The sequence below is a fragment of the Barbatula barbatula genome, assembly GCF_947034865.1.
Source record: "Barbatula barbatula genome assembly, chromosome: 18".
Taxonomy (NCBI): Eukaryota; Metazoa; Chordata; class Actinopteri; order Cypriniformes; family Nemacheilidae; genus Barbatula; species Barbatula barbatula.
Window position 1 is genome coordinate 17,888,440 of NC_136781.1, and position 13,598 is coordinate 17,902,037.

The following is a 13,598-nucleotide window of genomic DNA, read 5'->3' on the forward strand; positions in this document are numbered from 1 at the left end:
TAAATATTCTGATTTCACGTGCTGTTTTATGGAACATCATACACCCTACTCTGAATCTATTGATATTAGAATAAGGGGGTTGAGCAACCTCTGGGCCTAAGTAATAAACTCATTGAGCCCCTCATTGAGAAGCATTACATTAGGATTCAGTAGAGCAGACAAGAAATTTGCTTGAAGAAAGCATAGACTTTAAATGAAAGGACCTGAGCCATATCCTCCAAACACCAGAATACAACAGAGAATTCATGTATTCTCTTGATTTGAGCCAGATTATCACATTGTGCTACTGTACAATGTGCTGCAGCCAACTGGAGTTCACACAAATCATCCATCATGTCAAATAGTTATAAATTGCCATGAGATTGTGTTGGCTAAACCATTTAGAATACTTGAATAACTATACAGCAACCAGCCATATCACTGTTTTCCATAATTAGCTTTTTCGTTTCAAACATTTTTTAGACAGAATTTGACTACACAACCCAAGAAAATATAACCAAGATACACTTGTTCCTTTTCAAAAATCCTGAGCAAACTCTAAAACGTAGGACCTCATATCCACCATTTTAATCCACGTGAACAAGGTATGAACACCTCAGTAAAATGGCATCAGCGCACAGAGGAAAAATAAAGAGCAGAGAACACACTGGATGTGATTAACAGCACATGCTGCTGACACAACGTGAGTCATGCAAGAAAAGGCGTATTAAAATTCACACTCGCAAACCAATTAAGAAAGGTCTGTGATCAATTATGACAATACATAGAAACATTAATGGAAACAAGAGCACAGATGTCCATTGTTTCACACAGAGAGGCCGCTTTAATGCATTGCATCATCAAACGAGTCTATTACAGGCCATGGCTGTGAGTATTTTGTGCAACAGATGGTTATATAAGTAATAAGCCTGATGTGTTTTACCAAAAACATGTACTATTTACAGCATCACAGCAAACTGAGTTAAAATAGACCAACTTTGTGACATCAAATAATATTTTGACATACGATAAGCTGTATTGCTTTTGGATGTTATGGTGGGGGTCCGAGAGAAGACACAGAAGGGTATTTGTAAGCTGAGGGCAGTTTGAACACAGGCGTCTCCCATGGCGACTCTCTGCGGTAGGCCATATTATGGGATGGACTCATCACAGGGTCCCGTAGACCACTTGAGAATTCCCTACTGCAAGAGATACTTCTCATGTTACTCCGGGCGTCCATACTAAGATAGAGTGGTTTTCCAGTATACAACACAGTGGAGTCATTCTTTAGTGGAAGAAATACCTGACAGTGGCTCTGAATGGTGCTGAATGGCTACCCATAGTGCTCTGACTGGATGCTCGGTGAGCTACTGAACCTAAATGGAGGAGACCATTCATCACAGAACAAAGTATATGACAAGGCAAGACTGTATAAAAGGATCTTTGATATCACTGTAAAATAAGTGTCTGTCTATTCACTTTTAAATAAGGACATTATGTAATACGAAGTTTACAAACTCTGCAACCTTAATGACTTTCACCACTTTTTTGTCTATAGAAGAATTGTGAGTTTTGAGTGATTGAAAATGTAATATGCAACTACAAAATGATTTGAAAATGTCCAATCCTACATAATAGAACATGTATAATCTTTAGTCAGGTTTTCCAAAAAAGCATAAAAAATATGGAAAACAGTGTAACACTGGATCACCAGTGCTGACAAACCTGTTGGTCCATCCTGCTGTGAGCTTATGAGACTAATTCTACCTGAATTGCCTGGCTAGATTGAGAAAAAGACCTTTATAGTTCAGCAAAAGCAGCTTTTAAAACACATGAACTTAAGCGGGTAAATTATGAATCACGCAAGGAAAAGTATACTTTGTGAGAGAGCCCCCTGGTGTTGATCTCTATGCCTTCAGCTCTGAGAGAAACATCCAAAGAAAAATTACAAGCAATAATACAGGCTGATTGAAATACAGGCTATTTTGAAAAACTAGATACAATTTCACAGACTTTTGCAAGAGGATGTTTATGTTGTTTTTTAAAGGACCATCACAGATATGCATGTTCTCGTAGAAAGATTATTGTAGAAAACCATACTCACAAGCTGGAGGTGGATAACGTCCGTGACTTTGAGAGTGGAGAAAAATAGGGAATTTTTGTAACAGCGGAAGCTGAAATAAACAGAGCGAGAGTCCTTTAAAATTAAATGGATCTATTTCAGACTTACAGTACTGGGACACATAACAAGTTAAGTAGACAGCGACAACACAAATGCAATACACTGCGCTGTAAGGCAATAGTGCACGTACTGTGTATAATATACATTTTAGATTCTTCATACAAAAAATCTAAAAAGACATAAATGCATTAAAATGACAATTGAAACATACTTGTACTCAAATGACTTGCTGAATGTAGATTGGCCTGTGATGTCAGTCTTGAAAGCAAAAGATGTATTACATACTGTATGCTAAGTAACCTTTAACTATATACTGTATTTGACCTTTTCTTGGCAAATGTTATATTTAATATCCAATTTAGGTAGTGATACCTTTGATGTTGAAGAGTCATTTCTAACTTTGTAATGTAGGCATTCTGTTCTGTAATCTTTCTGTAAAACATAAGGAAAATGTATAGAACACAATTGTGATATACAGTAGTATTACTGTGATTTTATTGCCCACCCCACCTATTTTTCATCCTTACTTGGACATTCTCTGCATTTCTTGCTGCATCTCTTGCTGCATTTTCAGTCCAGCCTCCTGCATTCTCTCAACCTTTGGTAAAGTGTTTTGATACAGTAATTCATTCAATCTGTAAAATGTGTTTCTTTTTAATTATGTTTCTTAGGATGAATAAGAAATGAATGTTTTAAAGAACAAACAAAAATTCCTAATCTAATCTTTTAAAGAAATAAGGTTTGTTTTAACATTGTTAGCATTGTAAGGGTGAGAGGGTAAGACATTACCTTTTGCTGATAGTGGGTCAGTAATCTTTTCTGATGTCTTGTCTGGAATTGTAAGACCTACACAGAAAGGATTAGGTCTGTAAGTGATGATATGAGCAGTGGTTGAAAAAAGAGCGATGCTGGACAGATTTTTGTAATACAGTGATATTGAAAGACCAAATTCAGTATGTTATAGAGCATTAAGTAACAAATACAGTTTTATGTTTTCCTATAGAACATGTTCCTATAGACTTGCTGTAGGCATACCAGAGATTAAAATATGTCATCTAGCACAAACGTCATTAATAAAGCATAAGGCCAGAACATGAACGCAATACACTCATGCTCAGTGTTTTCCTCCCATAGAAGATCCTTATAAGAAAACACTTTTCTCTTGTAGCACAACAACACATGCACAAAAAATGCTGGGTTATTTTCAACCCAGTGTTGGATCAAAAAGGGACAACCTCAGCTGTTGGCTTAAATTAACACAAAAAAAAGATTTGATCCTGGAACTTTAGGTTGCTGCAGGAAGAGATGTTAGTGAGACCAGCAAGGGGTGCTCACCCTGTGGTCTGTATGGGTCCTAATGCCCCAGCATTGTGACGGGGACACTATACGGTAAAAAAGCACCGTCCTCCGGATGAGGCGTTAAACCGAGGTCCTGACTCCCTATGGTCATTAAAGATCCCACAGCACTTCTCGCAAAGAGCGGGGGTGTAACCCCAGTCTCCAGACCAGATTCCCGCCACTGGCCCTTGTCAATCATGGCCTCCTAATATTCCCCGCCCTCTGAATTGGCTCTATATCTTTCTCCTCCCCACCTATTGCTGGTGTGTGGTGAGCTGCTGCCGTCGCATCTTCCAAGTGGATGCTGCACACTGGTGGTGGTTAAGGAGAGACCCCCCTCACATGAGCTTTGGGCGTACAGCAATACAAAATAAAGCACTATATAAATGCCTCCTTCATTCATTCATGTTTGATTCTCATAGCTGCAATATAGTTACGATTACCTTGCTTATCTCTGAGAAGTACTTGGCAGCAACTGTGTTTGTATCTGAAAAAAGTGCCTGAACTTCTGAGCTGCTCTATGAAAATATGATGCACGGATTAGGGCCATAACAACACAAACTAAATGATATGATTATTGTGTATGCTAAACAAATGTATTGTATCTTACTTTATCAGAAAGTGGGGAGATCTGACATTTTGCTTTGCAAATAAGACACACACCTTGCTTTCCTGTTAGAAATACAAGCAGCATGTTGTACAGTATTACATCCACCAGAGGGAACTATATTCACATATTTACAACAGTAGTTTTGCCACTTTAATACTGTAATTCAAAGCAAAATGAGCTCATGATTCTTATAGGAATAATGAATTAGCTCACAGCAACTACAGTTATTAATAAACACTTTTAATAAATACAGTATCAGCATACAGTATGCTTTGTGAACAAACTAAAGTACCTCTCTGAAAGCAAACATTACAGATGATGTGGCCGCAGTTTGTGACGGCTAGTTGACGTTCAGATCCAGAGGGCGTGAAGCAGGAGTTACAGCAGATCCAGTGAGACATTGTTCTGTGTTTCAGCACAATGGCATGACTCGGGCTGTGTCTCAAACATCAGTCTCAAAATCTAGACAGACTGTGGGGAATAATCATAACACACAATATGCGGCGTGCCTCTGGGCTTTCCAAATAACGGAGTATGCACTGGGTATGCACGTTCAATTGGTAATGTTAAGACATGGGATTGTCATTCTAAGTGCTTCGTTCGGCCAAATGAAAACAAACTGTTCGGTGTACATGAATATTTGAACTATTGTTATGAAAACAAACGACACAATTATGATTTACGGTTAACTTGCATGATGTAATCAGGTCTTAAGTAGCTAGCTCGATAAACCGATGCATTGGAGAGAGTTTAAGCTATATTCGAGTTATAATTGCTAAGAAACGTTCACGAATGATGTGCTGAATAGATTTTAAAAGTCGAAATTCAATATCTGTGTAAACTAATCAGAAGTTTCCATATTAAATGTCAGATTCGCTAGTTAGCATAACATGTTAATTACCTGATTTCCTCACGGACGTACAGCGGAAAATGACGTCATAGTGACGAAATCTCGCAGCCGCCATGGTGGTAAACTGATAGCTTTATATTATAATTCACTCGTATATTTTTCATTATTTTATTAATAAATCTAAATGAATTGAAAAAGTGCCTATTTTGAACATATCATGATAATATTGACATTTAAACTTATTTCGGACCATGTTTAAAACTTACCATGATAAAGTGTTATCAGCCAAATAACATTTCTAAAACTTTCTGCCATTTTGATTATTTTAAACAAAGTTATGACAAAGAAAGCTACATTTTCTGGGATGTGGTATTGTAAAGATGAACCTTTTTAAAAAGCACAATGTAAGATTTTGAAGAAAGTATAAAGAGAATCGAGATGTGATTTAGGTATTTAACATGAATTTATTTACACCTGTCTGTTTTTAAAACATTCCTCAATGCAGAGTAAAATTATACATCAACCTCAAATGAGATCATTGAGACGCTTAGCCTACATTACAAATGTTTCAAACAGGGTGGCATTTGTTTAAACACACATCTACTAATTTTTACAAAGCTAAACCAACTTCTTTTCAATGAGAAAGTCTTTTAGGCTTTTCATTTGCCAGAAACCAACAGAGAGAAGTATTGACGTCTGAATAAGAGCCCACCACAAAACGTTTCCATTCGTCTCTTCACTCATTTGGCGAAACGTCTCCTCACGTTCCTGGTTGCAGCAAAGTAAACAGATACAAATTACACATAATGACCCTAGAGTAAGTGTAGCATGGAAAACATGGACGGATGAAACTTGGTCTGGTTCTTATTCAGATTTTTGGCCAGTCATTTATATGGTAAGATTTTGTTGTCAGGCACTTCATACTGCTTGTGTTTGCTTACCCTCTGGAAATCTTGCTGCCTGCTAATGTACCACATCTGGTCAATGAGATGTTGCAGGTTGTACTCCATTGCTTTCATTGTGTCTTTTGCCTTGGCAGCATTTGGATCCAGGGTATGCTTGCCCATTTGGACATCTAAATGCACTTTCTGTACATAAGGACATGAGTAACAGCCCCCCCACATATTTCAATTATGTTATGTAAAAGGAATACCAAAAATATAATTTATTAATACTCATAGTGTTTTAAAACTTGTATTTCCTGATTTATACTGTGAATTACCAATGTTGAAATGTTGATACATTTATTGACTTATTTTTTTAAATGTTGGCACTCTGCCTTTATAAACACTTACATTTCAAAAGTACTTCATACAGCCTATGCATTTATAATCTTAAGTCGTTGTCTTACAGCACAACAATATACTTTAATTGAGACCAAAGTTATTTTTAGTAAATAACATGTAAAAAATGTGACTGTTTTTCAGACAGAGTAATTTGAATGCAGCACATAAGTCATATAGAAAATGTTACTATTATGGTGCTTTTTTTCATCTTTAAGATTAAAAGCCAAACAAGTTTGTAACAATGTTAGTGTGAAAAGGGACAGATTTTTAACTCTTTGGAGAACTTTTTATATTTGGACCATAATGTCTCCCAACTTACCAAACGTTCACCAGCAAACACAGAAAACCTGGTGGAGTTGGATTGTACACACAAGAAATGCTGACCCGATGAATGAGACGTAAAAGTGAATTTTCCATGTCTCCCGAAGCGTTTCAACAAGATTACCTGCATACAACAGAACATGTACAAGGAATTTACCCACGGGCAGATACATTATAATTTAGTGCACACTGTTCAATTATTTCATTCACAGTACAGTGAGATTTTTTTTTCATTTCAGACCTCATGCTGTGGGTCTCTCACACTGACAGTCAAACCAAGGTGTGGGTTACTGGCCTTGTTTTCATCCCAATACTCTAGTAGAAAGAAGCCTTATAAGAGAAACAAGATTTAAATCTATTGCAATGCCTACTTCACTAGTTATTTTACAGTACACTGTGTTATAGCAACTTTTCTTTTACAATACTTTACTGTAGTAGCAAACAAATTATGATGTGTCTATGTTGTACAAAAGAGAACAAAAAATAATTGGCAATGACAATAAATGACTATGACGGTGGCTAGCTGTAGCACAAAACTGACCTGTCACTAGTGTGTCCTCTGGAATCTCTTCAATAATACACTTTTCCTCCTGCTCTCCCAAATCAAAATACATTGCCGGAGCCAAAATGAAAAAATAAGTGAACAGCAAACTTGTTAGCCTCACGTTCATTGTAGTAAACTACTTAATTCTATAGGTCAATAATCTACAAAGGAAAACAAGTTACCAAAAGAAACCATGTGAATGGTTTAGTGTGAGAAATCTACAGCTGCTGTTATTGCGTAAAGCCAAGTGGAAGCTTGGTTAAATAATATGTAAAAAAGATAAGGAAATAGTTAACTTATTACCAGCATTGCTGCATAGCCATTATTTAGGGAATCATTTGTCTCAAATATGTATCTACAGTTTATTTACAGCATAATACAAAAGTGCTTTTTTGTTTTTTGTTTAAATACATTTTTTTTGTATAAATATATACAGTATTTAGACACTCTCTGGCTATCACACAATAGTAGAACATTAGTCAATAGTTATTTGTGCATTGTTCCAAAGCAGCTTACAGGAGAAAATAAGAAAAACACAAAAAAGGTAAAACACAGCACTGTGCATGGTGTTTATAGAACAAGCAGGATCCTTCTAGCAAATAATAATAAATGAAGTCTCATGGTGAGCAAGCCAAAAAAGGCCATTTGGCGAGGAACCAAACTCCAATGATAAATAAATAGAGAAAAATAGTTTTTGGGGTCTAACTTAAATATGGAACATAATGGCATAATGTCACTGAGTGCAGCTATAACTTCAGACTGCTTTCATGTGATGTAAGTTTAGCATTAAATTGTATTGTAAATTTAGCATTAATTGGACAACTGTGGTTTAACCCAAGCCAAACACTGAAAGACCTTGTGACCAGTTTTAAAATTTAATGGAAAGATCTTCAAATTGTTTTAAACCTTATGGGGTGATTTACCGTACAGGGTTTAAATACAAAAAATACATGAGTGCCAGTGGTTTGTCTCACCAATGTTTTTTCTGTCTATGAAACCGTAAGTTTGAAGTTAATTTTTATTTACAATGGTATATACAGTTTGCCATTTAATGTACAGACACCATTCACTGATACAAAATATATTGACAAGAACAAAGTATTTATTTACAAAAAGTGATTTATCTTCTCTGTTTAACTTGATAATGCCACTGGTGTTTCACCATAGAACGACTTCTTGAACAGTGCATGAGATCCGTCTATAAAGTTACAGCAAATTCAACATAGGCTCCTGCTTTTAGAGCAAATATTGCTGTTTTCAGCAATCATATTTTACACTCAAATGTAATGCACTTACTGAAAATGTCTCTACTTCTTTGGCTGATTCGATTTCTTTTGTGGAGTCTTAAGATGTTTTTATGTGATGTTCATCTTAACCTACAGTCCCTACACCCCACATGACCAGACGGGTACTGTTATTCCAGTGAATTCTGCCCAGTGGATGAGTGACAGATAAGGAGCATGATGGATATGATTGACCTTGATGTCCTCCGCATGTTCACACACAGTTGTCAGGAATACAGGACTTTTCTTCTTCTAGAGGTGGACAGACAGCCCCATTGTTTGCGGGATGCATGTGAATATAGCGAGTTCTGTGTTTCACACCCTTCTCACCACACTGACCCTTACAAAGACCCCAAGGTGACCAAACGGACACCTCACAGTCCAGAGGCGTATCTGTAGGAACAATGTAAAGAGGTTTAGTAAAGACTTTTCAGCCAAGTGTAAATTAGAGCACAAATCGCAATTGAAAAAAGTTCACAATAAAAATGATGAAAAACATCATAAATAGTTCACCCATAAATCTGGAATCTATCATTTTGCTCGCAATGTACGTATTACTCTAAATCATTTGGGGTACAAAAAGGGTTGTTTTAACACAATGTTGATGTTCTTTACACTAACTTTTTCCCTACCAACATTTTAAAGTTGTTAGCCAAGGCCAGCCTTTTTTTTGTCATTTTCACAAACCTGATGGCCTTCAGAATATTGTCTTCTATATGAACATACATTATATCAAATGCGCCCTGCATTGACTGTAAAACAAAGAAAACATGGAAAGACAGGAAAACTTGTCTTTGGTGGCAAAAGAGAATCCATTCACTTTTTGCTAAGGTTGTTAATAAAAGTACCATAAATGTATTGACTTGCACTATATCCTACACCGGACGTGGCAGAATCCAGTGTGGACAAAATTTACAATTATAATGGGTTCTAATGCGTTTCTAATTTCTTTTGTCGTGTCACGCCGGTTGCGTCCAGTGTAGACACGGTGTAAGTCTTGTAGTAGCCTTGTGTTATGTCAATATCAATTAAGATCTGGCACAACGCGTTTCTACATGTCATGTTTTAGTAATAATGAGATTTGAGAGACAGAGCAGAAGAGATTTTCAGTCCCAATTCATTTCCATTGACATTCTGCTCTTTGTCTTTTGTGTTTATGAAAAGTAAAAAAGTAACACACGTTTTGAATGACATGAATCTGAAAATAGATGACAGAATTTTCATTTTGGGTGAACCTTTCCATTAAATGGATAGATCAAATTATATTATTTACTCACACTCAGGTTTTCCAAACCTATATTTGTTCTGCTAAACACCAAACAGACCTTTTTACTCCCATGGTATTTATTTTCCCTTCTATAGCAGGAATTGGAGGATGAGATCTGTTTGGTTACTGACATTCTTCAAAATATCTTCCTTCGTATTAAGCGAAACTAAGCTATTTATACAGGTTTGGAACAATCTGAAGGTGAATAAATGATGACAGAAATTTTTGGGCTCAGTTTTGGGTGAACTATCCCTTTAATTACATTCAAAAATGTTAAGTGTAACAAAGTTTAAACTCTTTACACTCTTTTTTGACTAAAATGATCTCCCATGTTGCAAAACTATAATTCTAGCTGTTTCTCGAAATTACCCTGAATAGAGATCTCCTCCTACAAGAAAGTCTTCCAGAAGTTTTGACCTTGTAAATCTTTATACGTATCACGGATTGGAAGCAGAAAAACAGAAAGATGGAAAAAAGCACACATTTTACTTCCATGACAAACACTTCCTTAGTGCTGAGCGCAGAAAACCTTTAAACGGGTTGGTGCTCATTATCTTGTTTGCAGTTTGTTGTTGTGGTTACCATGGGGATGGATAAACCTTTATACAAGCTGGTGATTTAATCATCTAAACTTCTCTCTATGGATATGTTGTGTTTTCTCAAGGATTAAATACATGCATTCATAAAAGTATTCAATATTTTTGATTACAATGATAATTCATGTTGCAAAGAGGTTGCATGCTTACTTATGAGAGAATCGTCTATTTTATTCCCAACTGCAATTTGATTAGACTGGGTTGGATGAATAGGTAAGCTGAAGAACTGGTTGTTCTTGATCTTGGTTAACAGGACCCTGGCTATTGGAGGGAGATGCTTGAGTCTGGGATAATAGAAGGAGTTTGCAGGGTGGCTTGGGAAAGATGAGGTTATCTGTTGAGTGAAAGACAGATGTTTCACAATTTATAACATCCATTTATGATGATTTGTGATTTGCTGGTTGGGTCAAAATGAACAAATCCAGCTGTTGAAATTTCTTGGTTTGTCCATATTTGAAACCAGCAAACCACATTTGGCTGTGTTTAGTTTTTCTACAACAAAGATTTATTCCCAAAGTTGAATAAACATAGGGTTACTGTTGTCTGCCTTTATCCATTACCTGAGTGATCTTGTCTTGAGGAATGGTCTCAAAATTTGGTGAGGAGAAGGTGAAACCACTGTCTGTGCCGGCATCATAAGGATAAAGATCTAGGCTTATGTTCTCCTTCCAGTGATCCCCCTCACACAAGTTCAGACTGTCTACTCCAACAAACCAGTCTGGGCTTGGCACAATGCGCACAATGAATGACAACTGCAAAAATGAGAACACCAATGGGACTTGTAATTGCCTGTTAGCTAGCACAAGCTGCTCTTTGCTCATTTTCATTTGAAAAGAACTATCATTTACAATGGTCCTATTAGTATGTAGGCCAGCGGCCATATCACCCTGTAGCCCAATACTGGTTGCCCACTGGAGGAAAGCAGGGGTGAGCCTGGTCAGTACCTGGATGGAAAACGAGGTTGCTGCTGGAAGAGATGTTATTGAGGCCAGCAGGGGGTGCTCACCCTGGGGTCTATGTGGGTCCTAATGCCACAGTATAGTGACGGGGAAACTATACTTTCAAAAAGCACTGTTCATTGGTTGAGATGTTAAACTGAGGTCCTGACTCTCTGTGGCCATTAAAAATCCTAGGATGTCCTTTGAAACAGAGTAGGTGTGTAACCCCGGCTTCCTAGCCAAATTTGCCCATTCGCCTCTATACATCATGGTGTCCTAATCATCCCCATATACCAATTGGCTTGGAAACTCTGTCTCTTCTCCACCAATAAGCTGGTGTGTTCTGGCGCAATATGGCTGCCGGGGGGGCATGCTAAGTGTTGATATCTTGTGATTGAAAACACATGCATTTTTGGAGTTAAAAATTGGATTCTGATTTTTTAAATGACCAGGTGCAGAAATACAGATCACATACTAACAAGACCATGGCTTTTTTTGCTCAGGAGGATTCATAGTGTCTTCTGTCTTTTCATATTGCAGACCACAGTGTACTTACCAAAGAGTGTCTTGCATAAACCTCAAATTCTGTGGTTGCCTGGTTAGTCCCTCCAACTACAGGCAGTGTTGAGAAGAGACCGTGGACACTCTGGATTTGCTCACCAGCTCCCTCCACCTCTTTTATAAGAGTCCAAGCCTCTCCTCTCTCAGAAAACTCTCTCACCCCATTACTGGCGTACTCGTTCCTTTCCCAGATGTGATAGTCTGAGCTGTGAGTTATTCCTATAATGATAAAGATCTTTAATCACTGGATATAAGTTTCATCTATCTTTGGAATTAACAAGGTTCCCAAGGACCACCATCATTAGCTTGATTGGGGGTTTAGGAACAGCATGCAGATTATAAAATGACTTTCAGGGTGGTCAACATTCAACATAAGTTTTTATAGGACATTTGTAAGGCACATTGCATCCCCGGCAGCTCGTCTTGCACATTGCAAATTGTTTTTTGGCACTTCTTGCCCAGCGAGACATGGAAAATAACGTCAATGTCTCTGGGCTATATTTCTGTAATTGAATAATAAAGTGACAATGTTTATGTTTTGCTAATGTTCCCATTTAAAAGCACCAGCAAGCTTGGTACACAGCTTGGTTAAGGTACGATAACTTTAATGGAGAACATGTACTTAAGAGGCCCTCCATAAATTGTATTTAGGGGTACCAACTAATTTGTATCCCGTATAAAAATGTGAAAGGTTGAGGTGAACACATGCACATGCACATCGGTTTTTGAGTCAAAATTAAAAGCAAACAATCATCGCGGTTTCTTAAAAGATGATGGTTTCTGTGAGCATACTCACCAAATATGGGGGACCACTGAGCAGGAGGCCTGTACAGAGGGTAGTGCTTGGGGAAGGCAGTCTGACTCCACTTGCCAGCAAACGTCAGTCTATACTTGGCTGTGGACGGCGCCATGCACACACTGTCCACATCTACCGGCAATGCAGGGACTCCAGGCAGCACAGACAGCATCAGGGTAACACAATGCAGCCAGGAATTTGTTGATGTGATCTTTTCCATTTTCGTTTCTGAGGGAATAAAGAATAATGTTATCATGGGAGACATGTGGATACCCGCCACAACCAGGTCTGAATGCTTTAGACCACTCCTTTTCTAAACTAAATGTCGGATAAAATGGATTAGCTATGACTTTTATTATTATTGTCAATGACTAATGTGGAAAGAATGTGGGTCAGAACAAGCAAATTCCCTTTCTGTGTTTTCTTTGTTGAATTTGTTGCCTAAGAATAAAAATGACCTCATTACATTACTTTCTATTATTATAAAAATGTATTCAAATATAACTGATTAGGTAACTTACACAGATTTATTATGTAAATGCCACATTATAAACGCCCGAAATACATTTTAATTTGAATTGATCATAATCATGCAAATTTTTACTCCAGTTTGTTTTCAAACCAAACATAACAGTATGAACTTAGCACTTACCGGGTTCGCAGAGACAGATGGGCTTTCTGCAGAAGACTTAAGTGGAGGTCACCTGTCCCTGGGCGTCCAGAGAAAGACTGCAAGATAGCTGAGCTTTTTGCAGCTATTTATGCGTTTCCACCAGTCACACCAGTCTAACAATATCAATAACCTCCTGACCCCTCCCAGATGTAGTGCTGAGCACTCCATGTGGGATTTCCTCTTTGGTGTCTGCGACTGAGTCATCATTTGAATCGAGATCCCCTCCCAAACAGATTTCCATGGAGAGAGCACCACTGTTTAGCTCCTGAGGTTTCCGCACTCAGATGAGGAAGTAATATTGTGGGGTTGGTTGATTGTAGAAACAGACTTGGCTGGTAGCGCCCGGCAAGCCGAGAGCGAAGCGATCCCGCCTG

The 13,598-nt window shown here is 37.7% G+C and overlaps 3 protein-coding genes across 5 annotated transcripts; all 3 read right to left on the minus strand.

The window, feature by feature from the left end:
- Nucleotides 1-546: 546 nt before the first annotated feature.
- Nucleotides 547-5,069, minus strand: rnf212 (ring finger protein 212). 3 transcript variants are annotated; one of them, XM_079480542.1, is made up of 13 exons: nt 5,011-5,069; nt 4,402-4,514; nt 4,110-4,171; nt 3,943-4,017; nt 2,951-3,007; nt 2,689-2,759; nt 2,534-2,593; nt 2,373-2,419; nt 2,084-2,153; nt 1,858-1,900; nt 1,705-1,759; nt 1,283-1,355; nt 547-1,181 (listed from the first exon to the last, which is right to left on the minus strand). In XM_079480542.1, the coding sequence occupies exons 2-13, from the start codon at nt 4,508-4,510 to the stop codon at nt 1,031-1,033; spliced, it is 873 nt and encodes a 290-aa protein (XP_079336668.1). In that variant the 5' UTR covers nt 4,511-4,514; nt 5,011-5,069; the 3' UTR covers nt 547-1,030. The 3 variants fall into 3 exon arrangements, with proteins under 3 accessions (XP_079336668.1, XP_079336667.1, XP_079336669.1); XM_079480541.1 differs by having other exon boundaries at nt 4,402-4,580; XM_079480543.1 differs by lacking the exon at nt 3,943-4,017 and having other exon boundaries at nt 798-1,181; nt 4,402-4,580.
- Nucleotides 5,070-5,406: 337 nt separating this feature from the next.
- Nucleotides 5,407-7,321, minus strand: LOC306907330 (transmembrane emp24 domain-containing protein 11). Its single transcript, XM_079479379.1, has 5 exons — nt 7,108-7,321; nt 6,808-6,896; nt 6,565-6,690; nt 5,901-6,047; nt 5,407-5,727 (listed from the first exon to the last, which is right to left on the minus strand). The coding sequence occupies exons 1-5, from the start codon at nt 7,235-7,237 to the stop codon at nt 5,578-5,580; spliced, it is 642 nt and encodes a 213-aa protein (XP_079335505.1). The 5' UTR covers nt 7,238-7,321; the 3' UTR covers nt 5,407-5,577.
- Nucleotides 7,322-7,970: 649 nt separating this feature from the next.
- spon2b (spondin 2b, extracellular matrix protein) lies at nt 7,971-13,284 on the minus strand. The gene is made up of 6 exons (XM_079479373.1): nt 13,204-13,284; nt 12,552-12,779; nt 11,751-11,974; nt 10,817-11,008; nt 10,407-10,590; nt 7,971-8,786 (listed from the first exon to the last, which is right to left on the minus strand). The coding sequence occupies exons 2-6, from the start codon at nt 12,769-12,771 to the stop codon at nt 8,608-8,610; spliced, it is 999 nt and encodes a 332-aa protein (XP_079335499.1). The 5' UTR covers nt 12,772-12,779; nt 13,204-13,284; the 3' UTR covers nt 7,971-8,607.
- Nucleotides 13,285-13,598: the final 314 nt, after the last annotated feature.

Coding starts and splice junctions, on each gene's coding strand:
- rnf212 (XM_079480542.1), bottom strand. CDS start 4,510: ATGTCTCACTGGATCTGCTGTAACTCCTGCTTCACGCCCTCTGGATCT. Junction 4,018..4,109: donor TCTCCCCACTTTCTGATAAA/GTAAGATACAAT, acceptor ATATTTTCATAG/AGCAGCTCAGAAGTTCAGGC. Junction 1,356..1,704: donor ACAGCAGGATGGACCAACAG/GTTTGTCAGCAC, acceptor TCCTCCATTTAG/GTTCAGTAGCTCACCGAGCA.
- LOC306907330 (XM_079479379.1), bottom strand. CDS start 7,237: ATGAACGTGAGGCTAACAAGTTTGCTGTTCACTTATTTTTTCATTTTG. Junction 6,897..7,107: donor AGAGGACACACTAGTGACAG/GTCAGTTTTGTG, acceptor TTCTCTTATAAG/GCTTCTTTCTACTAGAGTAT. Junction 6,691..6,807: donor TGAGAGACCCACAGCATGAG/GTCTGAAATGAA, acceptor TGTTGTATGCAG/GTAATCTTGTTGAAACGCTT.
- spon2b (XM_079479373.1), bottom strand. CDS start 12,771: ATGGAAAAGATCACATCAACAAATTCCTGGCTGCATTGTGTTACCCTG. Junction 11,975..12,551: donor TCAGTGGTCCCCCATATTTG/GTGAGTATGCTC, acceptor TTATCATTATAG/GAATAACTCACAGCTCAGAC. Junction 11,009..11,750: donor TTTATGCAAGACACTCTTTG/GTAAGTACACTG, acceptor TCATTTTTGCAG/TTGTCATTCATTGTGCGCAT.